Here is an 8,547-nt window from a genome sequence, read left to right as displayed (position 1 = left end):
TTGCCTTAAATGGAATCATTATAAGGAATCACATCAATTGGCCGTCAATTCCAATACTAAGATTATAGTCAAAGAGTGTTGCGAGAAGTGGAAACATAAAAAATCTTACAAGATTATACATAACAGTTCCAATGTTTCTAATTTAATTTAAAAAATTATTTTTAGATAAAGTTGATAGGACATATTATGGTACCACTCTCACGATAACAGTCAACAGTCAGCAACCATGTTAGCGCCAACCTCAAGACTGATATGATGCATTGTGTTGACGTGACATCTCAGACATGATGGGATGATCATATGTTCCCGTGTTGTCCAATGTCGTACGAGACAACGTTGCATAGCACAAAGTCACTATGGAAAGTTCGAAACGGTGTCGTATGGTACAAATCCATACAAGTCGATCGACGCTCGCATGGGAGGTACAAGCTAATTGCTCGAAAAGTCAATCACCATTAATATATCACGTATAATCGACTCTCATTCGCAGGTATAGAAGCTAACTCCCTAATTGGCGTCATAAAAAGAACTTCAAGTATTTAACTTTTTTTTACTTTACTCAATACTAACTTAATATTCGAAAAGGTCGAGTCAGAAAATCTCTCTCCTAGCCTCAGTCTATCTATAAAGACATGACGAGAAAGAAGCATATCACTCGTCAAGAAAAAAAATCACACTCAAGAGATGAGACTCAAATTCAACTCGACCCGATGCTCACTTCCACCACACCGGAACATCTATGAAAATTCGTTAACACGAGTAATAACAAAAAGAAAATCCATACAATTGATTCCGAACATAACTGTCTTGCTGTTATAAAAATCAATTTATCCACTGTACTACGTCTCTATCCACTTCGCTCTGTGATGATATCAAGCCTCGTTTCAAACCCATAATGTAGCTTCGTCACCTGCCGTCATCTCTGTCTCCGTCCTTATCTTTAATATTGTCGGCGATCCATCAGCATCGTCCATCTTGGCATCATCGTCCATCTTAACGTCATCGTGGCCGCACGCTCTGCTCCAGCTCGGTTTAGGTTCGGGCTCGATAAGACGAGATAAAATTACACGTGGAAGCGAAACTTTGTGCTGTGGGACCCAGGCTTCACCCACTCGCACTTCACGGCATTGCACGCTGTTTCCTGTGTGGGAGGTAACAAAAGTATTCTGCTCCCTTATCCGTCCCCTTCTGCGACCTCTTGGGAGGGAAAGGGAAAGTTTACCTGTTTGTTTCAAAACAGCAAACGTAAATCGAATGACTATTTGCATTTGAATGTGTGGGACCCAGTAATTCAACCACCAATAAAGCGCACTTGACGCTGCTCCCAAGGCGAAGCTCCTCTGCTGATCTCCAATTGCCTTTGGAAATGAGACAGTGGCGGAAGGAAAAGAAGGAGACGAAACCGCGCCTGTGTCGTCTTCCGACCTCTGCGGAGTAGCAAATCCATCGATAAATTACGCCCCCAATCGCTTTCCTGCCGTTTTGGTAAAAGAAATCGAGCGAAGAAGGCTTCCCCACAGTTCCCTTAATTTTGTTTCCTCAAAGCTTTTTTCGCTTTCAATCGTGGATCAGAAGGAATTGGAACGAAACATCGGCTTGATCCATTTCGGCCCTAATTGATTCTACGAGGTTGAAAGGTCGTGATTTTGGAAGGTTTAGGTGGTTGCTTCGATCGAAATTTGAGGACTGATCGAAACCATTTGATGTTCTTCTATCGAATTGTCTGAAAATTTTGGATTTTGAGGGGAGTTCTTGTGGTGGTTTTGAGATCAGAATTTGGGGACTGAGCGGGCGGAACGATGACGATCCAGTCGTTCCCGGGAAGCTCGGGAATCATTGATGCCTCGCCGAAGAGGGACATATCCTACTTCAGCAATTTCTACGTGCTCGGTCTCACTCTGACGGCTGGCATCGGTGGTTTTCTGTTTGGCTACGATACGGGTGCGTTTTCCGTGTTGCTTCTGCTTTTTCTTTCTTTTCTTGTGATGAAATTGTTCTAGTAATATGTTAGCGTGGTGCTGTTCATTTTTTGCACCGAACTGCTATTCAAGTACTGTCTTGTGAGAAATTTGGCATATTTATACTGTTGAATTTAGGCATTTGCAAGTTCAAACATCAAAGAGGCATTTTGAGCTAATGAATCCTATATTTTAGGTGTCATATCTGGAGCCCTTCTATATATTCGTGATGATTTCGCTGCTGTTGCCGAAAACAATGTTTTACAGGTAGAGTAAGAGCTCTTACTTCTGTTTGAAGCTAAATTGTATCGAGAAAATATTGATGATCTGGACATGAGAGCTTATTGTTTTGGAGTTACTGAATTGATATACCTGTAGGAAACTATTGTTAGCATGGCAATAGCAGGAGCCATCATCGGAGCTGCAGGTGGTGGATGGGTGAATGATGCCTATGGGCGAAAGAAAGCTACCCTTCTTGCTGACATCATTTTTGCCATTGGATCTGTTGTAATGTGTGCTGCTCCGGACCCATACGTCCTCATTTTTGGAAGGCTTCTTGTTGGCTTGGGCATTGGAATAGCATCTGTCACTGCTCCTGTTTATATTGCTGAAGCTTCACCTTCAGAAATTAGGGGAGGTCTAGTTGGCATGAATGTACTTATGATCACCGGGGGACAGTTTCTCTCCTACCTTGTAAATCTTGCTTTTACAGAGGTAAATTCATCTTCCCTCTTCCGTTTCCTGTTGCAGTCCACGTAAATTTATCACTCCAGAGAATTTACATTCTTGGCTAATTGTATGTGTAACAGCTGCGTCAAAGCTGACTAGACAATTTTCTAATGGAAGTAATAGTTGAAATAAAAATACTCAAACTTGATTCTTGGAGCAGCAGGTACCAAATCAATGTAGTTGATTTTTTTGAATCAGTTGGTGCAAGCGACATTGATATATATCTATAGCATGTACTAAATAATTCATGGAATATATTTTGGTTTTGTAATTTTCTTTCAGCGTTGGATTCCTGGAACATAGTTATCACTGGAGAAACCTGCTCTATACATATATCTTTTTGCTATTTCGTATATGCATAATTTTGTTATAATCTAAAAATTACAAGCATCAATACGTAGTTGCATCATTAAGCATGCAACCAATGTGACACTTCAGATCAATTTTTTAGCTAGTGAGCCAATCGTTAATTGTGTTAGTATTCTTGCAAACGTGAGTAATTCTCACTTGTTTTGTGCCAAGAAGAAGGTATTTTCTTCTTTACAATCGCTGTATTGGGTGTTTGGTGCACTTTACCAGCTTCCTGGAAATGGCGAGTAACAATTTCAAGTTTTTGACCATCATCAGTTGCTTGATATTGTTTCCATTGCCATTTGAAGCTATCATAGACATATATTGTCAGTACTATGGTTGCTTAGATTATTATAATTATTTCTGCATCTGCTGTTTTAATATGTTGGTAGCTGCTGATCCTTTTAGCTTTACCTTGTATTAAATTAAATTAATTATAACATAGTTTGAACTGGCCGTTTGTTGTTTCATAGTTGAAGCTTAGTTGACGAGAAATGCCATGAAGATATAAGGCGCTAACTTTATTGCTAAGATCCGGGCATCCAAATTTTATTTTAATTGGATCCAAGGGTTTCAGAGTGCAATGTGTTCTATTCTTGATATCCATGGGTTCTACAAGGGCTACATCAAAAAAGCCTTTTCATTGGTCATTTACTTGTTTAATCAATTTTAGATCAAGTGGTCATCAACAAATTGTGGAACTATGCTTAGTTATTCAACCGAGTGCGAGATCATTCTGAACAAGCATTTCCATGAATTTCTTCTATAAGGCCTTTTCTAAGTCTGCAATCATTAAATTTGGCTTAATATGGTTTTTCTACATATACTGATAAATTTTTAATATAACTTTTAATGGCTATGGTTCTAAAATCTTGTAATCATGGCTATTCATCATTGATCACTGCTAGGTTATACATTTTCTTAGTGCATGTAGATTGTCCAAGGAGAATATTGTTTATCAATATCTAGTACTCTTTTTTCCTGGTCATTTGATGAGTCAAAAGCCTATGTCATGGAACAGGTACCTGGCACTTGGCGCTGGATGCTTGGAGTTGCTGCACTGCCAGCAATTATACAGTTCTTTCTGATGCTGTTTCTGCCTGAGTCACCTCGCTGGCTTTATCTGAAGGTGAACAACTCTGCACATCTTTCTTGTATATTCTTGTAATTACATTTTGTTTTCTGTGTCCATCAATATCCAACCTTCATCTATGTCCAGAATGAGAAACCTCAGGCTATTGCAGTACTTGCAAAAATATATGGATCTGATCGCTTAGAGGAGGAAATAGATATTCTGGCTGTTGCTTCTGAGGAAGCTTTTTGCTCCAAGAACAATGTCAGATACTTGGATGTCTTTAAGTCAAAAGAAATGAGGCTTGCATTTCTTGCAGGAGCTGGCCTTCAGGTGAGAAGCTTTTCACGTCCATCGACACTTCTTTTAGCATTTGTACATGATCAAATCTCATCAAGCTTAAAAGTGAGAATACCACTCTAAGGACAGCATAAAAGAGAAAATTTCTCCAATTGTTCACAAAAATTATACAAAAGATATTGTTCTGGTTGTTTGCTACAAAGATATTGTTGCAGTACATAACTATTGTATACATGTCATAGAAAAGGATTCAAGTCAGATTCATTAGTAGCTTTTAATATGGTGATGGATCTCACTACGGATTTCATACTTACCGTGGGAGTGAAGTGTTTGTAAACAAAAAGACAAATGAAGAAAAGGACATTTGTTAAAGAGTGTGCGAGAAAGATCAGGATTAATCTTGAATTACTAGATTTTTATTTTTTATGCAATGAGTTGTTAGTTTGTCAAACGGTTAAGACTTGTTCCCTGCCTCCTCTTCCTCTGTGTATTTTTTCTTCTTTCTGTGGTAGATGACATTACAAATATGGTGGCAGATGAAAAATGCAATGCAGCTAACAGTGAATGCAAAGTTGGCAACACCTACTCTCTGCTACAATCGCAATCACATGCTCTTTTACTTCTCTTCTACTTCCCTGTTCTTCTCATTCCGCTCCTTCAACTACCACTTATGGGAGTCTTTGAAGTTGTCAAATCAGTCGGAATTGGCCCAAATCAGCTAACTTAGACAAGTTTGATCGAATCTAGTCAATTCTGAGAAAGTTACGTTGATCTTGGACAACACCAGTATAGATCGCTCATACCTTTATAGAGATTGGCTGATATAAACTGAATTATGATTTTCTCAATTATGTGTTTCTTCTGCCACACATTTTATCATGCGTTGGAAACTAAAGATGATTAGACAATGAAACATAAAGTTATGGAGAAGAAATATATGGAGAAGAAGTTCTTGAATATTGATCCAGTCTGTTAGACAATGAAACATCTCTTAAATATAATCAATTCTTCTGGATTAAGCAGTGTAGAAAGAAATTGTACAAAGAATAATGCTTTTTCTGTTTTACACCCGCAAAACTTAACAATAAAGAAAAGAAATAAAACTCACTGACAATAATGTAAATGACATCTCTGAACATCATTTCACCACATTTTGAGCTGTCTCGGCTGTTTCTCTTGTGGATGATTGGTTGATATCCAAGCATTGCTCTTACAAATTTCTTTCTGCTAAATTGTGTTTGAAATTCTTTTTTATAGTAGTTTCAACTAGTTTTTCCCTATGCTGGTTGTAAGTACAGCAACAAGAGGATGCCCTTGTATATGGAATTAGATTTGGTACACACCTTTAAAAGATACATAAGCATTTATATACTATGGGCATGTCAGCAATAAAGTACACTGGCATACCAGTACATGGTTAGACCAGAATGCTATAGTGCACCTGAGTTATCTCATTCCTGTCTTGTAATTGTCTTTTCAGTATTGTTGACACTTACATGTGCAGATTTATTAATTTTTCAATTTTTGATGCCTCACGTGCAGTTTCTATACCTCTAAAACATTTTATTGTCAATCATCAGTCAGTACAGTCTTGTAATCAAATTCCTACAGAGTGTTACCCTTCATATCTTGACTGACTTAATACAGCATATTATGTAGATGCAAACTTCACTTTTCTATGACTAGAAAATGGAAAACATGTCCTAAAAGCTGTCTCTGTATCTGGATCCTCTATGAGCATTTTGAATTGTTAGAAGGTGACTTTTCTCAAAAGAAAGTGAGCAGTTAATGCATCTATTCTTGGAATGACTGACTACTGTGTACCCATCTTTCCTTGTGACATGATCAACATGTCTATTGATTTAGCCCTCAAAATACAAGAAAATGTGGTCATCCGAGTCTTATCCTTGCCCCCTATCTTTCATGCATTAAAGTTAAAATACTTCAGCAGCCTCGGCATTCTTTGGCATCTGACAATATTTTACGCTGTCCTTCAAGATGATAATAATATTCAAGATTGTGTTAATTATTTTGTAACTCCAAAATTATATATAATAATGACAAATGAGATACTAATTGCAACTGACTTGGACCATTGCTGATCTTTACTTGCTCTCATACTTGAATGGAATACTCTGTAAAATAGCTGGATATTTTTAGATCTATGTTATTTACGGACAATTGCTAACCAAATTCCACTTGGAGATGGCGATTTGTGCTGTCTTTTATGTGCAGATTTTGTTGCCTTTTATGCATATCTGAGAAATACATGTACATGGATAACATAAATCTTTGATCTGCTTTTGGGCAGGCTTTTCAGCAGTTCACTGGGATAAACACAGTTATGTATTACAGTCCTACGATAGTCCAGATGGCTGGTTTCACTTCAAACCAGCTTGCTCTGCTCCTCTCCCTCATCGTTGCAGCCATGAATGCAGCTGGTACAATTGTGGGAATCTTCCTCATTGACCGCTGTGGCCGGCGTCGATTAACACTCAGCAGTTTGTCCGGCGTTATCATCTCGCTTCTCATACTTTCTGGGGCATTCTTTCTGCAGTCATCTGAACTCAACTCCGGCTTATGTGAGGTGCAAACCCTTCATGGCACTTGTGGCACAAGCCTTGGATGGATTGCTGTTCTTGGTCTTGCTCTCTACATTGCCTTCTTCTCTCCAGGGATGGGCCCTGTTCCATGGGCAGTTAACTCAGAGATCTACCCAGAGGCCTACCGTGGTGTGTGTGGGGGCATGTCAGCCACGGTGAACTGGGTCTCGAACCTGATTGTTTCACAGACATTCCTCTCGCTTGTCACTGTTGTAGGGACAGGGGGAACGTTCTTGATCATTGCCGGTGTGGCCGTGGTGGCATTCATTTTCGTGGCGCTATTCGTGCCAGAAACAAAAGGCCTGAGCTTTGAGGAGGTGGAGAGGCTGTGGAAAGAAAGGGCATGGGGAGGTGAAGATGTGCGCCGGGGCCTGTTGGTCTGAGAAGGCTTCATCTCTAAAGAAATTTGTGCTTTCAAATGTATACTACTTGTATCTTGAGTCTCAGCTAAACAGCAACATGGAAGAACATTCTGTCTTGCTTTTTAGCAGATAGCATTCCTGGTGTTAGCTCATTGTTTCAGTGCAATCTCCATCAGTATCATTGTAAGGGACTATTTAAGAGGCATTCAATGTGTTCTCAACTTCTAGAAGTTGTTTTTTCTCTCTGTTTTAGACACAAAGGGATGATCAGAGATTATTGCAACACCATTCTTGCATCATATTTAGATGAGACAAGACATGAAATCTTGTGGCACATTTAATTTCATTTGAAGGGCAAAGTGAGCAAATAGGCAACATGGTTGCAAAAGATGGTTCTTCATCACCTGAGTTTTTGGATGGCTTTCATGATCAAAGGATATGCATGGATATGTCATTGGCATCTTATTATCACATTTCACTTGTTTAAATGATTTCTAGCTTTGTCTCTGAGGAGATATTCTGAGGGTTACGATACTATGCAAATCAAGATCAAAGGAGAAAAACAAAAAATAGTTGTTGAATTCAAGGACAAAGTGCCATGATTTGTCACATCTCTGAAATGAAGGGCTATGTGAGAATGAAATTAGAATTAGGTCACTTAGTTCACATAATGTCACCCAAAAAACATTTTTTTCACAACCCTCTTACTTTTAATCTTTTCATTTTGTCTGTTTAATATCATATGACTCACTCTAATGTTACTTGATATATTTTTAAAATAATAATTCTCCTCATGGTAATCTTGATTAATTAGAGAGCTCTGATAATAAACATGGGGACAGGGTCAACCAGCTTAACTCTACAATCACCCACAAACCAATTAGAAGTTTCATTATTAATTAAGAAAGCAAATATAGAAAAAGACATATAAGCATTGGATCCAATCAAAAAATTGGCCAGGAAATTTAATATGTTCCATGTCAGATCAAAAAGCTTGTAGGAATGAATGCCTATTATAATTTTTTATGACAATTTAATCAAGATAAAAGGTAATACAAAATTCAAATTAGGAAAATAACTTCTCAGATATTAAAGCCTTCTTAAGAAAGCTGGATGGGAAATGTACCCAATAACTCTCCCCTCTTTCTACCCGGCTTCTCACGGCCCTGAAC

The 8,547-nt window shown here is 38.4% G+C and overlaps 1 protein-coding gene across 2 annotated transcripts; it reads left to right on the top strand.

Moving 5' to 3' along the window:
- The first annotated feature begins 1,348 nt into the window (after positions 1 to 1,348).
- Positions 1,349 to 7,605, top strand: LOC135649920 (inositol transporter 1-like). 2 transcript variants are annotated; one of them, XM_065168887.1, is made up of 7 exons: positions 1,499 to 1,637; positions 1,774 to 1,941; positions 2,155 to 2,225; positions 2,337 to 2,672; positions 4,060 to 4,167; positions 4,258 to 4,443; positions 6,722 to 7,605. In XM_065168887.1, the coding sequence occupies exons 2-7, from the start codon at positions 1,800 to 1,802 to the stop codon at positions 7,394 to 7,396; spliced, it is 1,518 nt and encodes a 505-aa protein (XP_065024959.1). In that variant the 5' UTR covers positions 1,499 to 1,637; positions 1,774 to 1,799; the 3' UTR covers positions 7,397 to 7,605. The 2 variants fall into 2 exon arrangements, with proteins under 2 accessions (XP_065024957.1, XP_065024959.1); XM_065168885.1 differs by having other exon boundaries at positions 1,349 to 1,941.
- The last annotated feature ends 942 nt before the right edge of the window (positions 7,606 to 8,547 follow it).

The sequence above is a fragment of the Musa acuminata genome, chromosome BXJ3-9, assembly GCF_036884655.1.
Source record: "Musa acuminata AAA Group cultivar baxijiao chromosome BXJ3-9, Cavendish_Baxijiao_AAA, whole genome shotgun sequence".
Lineage (NCBI taxonomy): Eukaryota > Viridiplantae > Streptophyta > Magnoliopsida > Zingiberales > Musaceae > Musa > Musa acuminata.
Note: the sequence above shows the minus strand (reverse complement) of the source record. Positions and strands in the feature narration are given on the sequence as shown.

Coding starts and splice junctions, on each gene's coding strand:
- LOC135649920 (XM_065168885.1), top strand. CDS start 1,800: ATGACGATCCAGTCGTTCCCGGGAAGCTCGGGAATCATTGATGCCTCG. Junction 4,168..4,257: donor CTCGCTGGCTTTATCTGAAG/GTGAACAACTCT, acceptor ATCTATGTCCAG/AATGAGAAACCTCAGGCTAT. Junction 4,444..6,721: donor TTGCAGGAGCTGGCCTTCAG/GTGAGAAGCTTT, acceptor GCTTTTGGGCAG/GCTTTTCAGCAGTTCACTGG.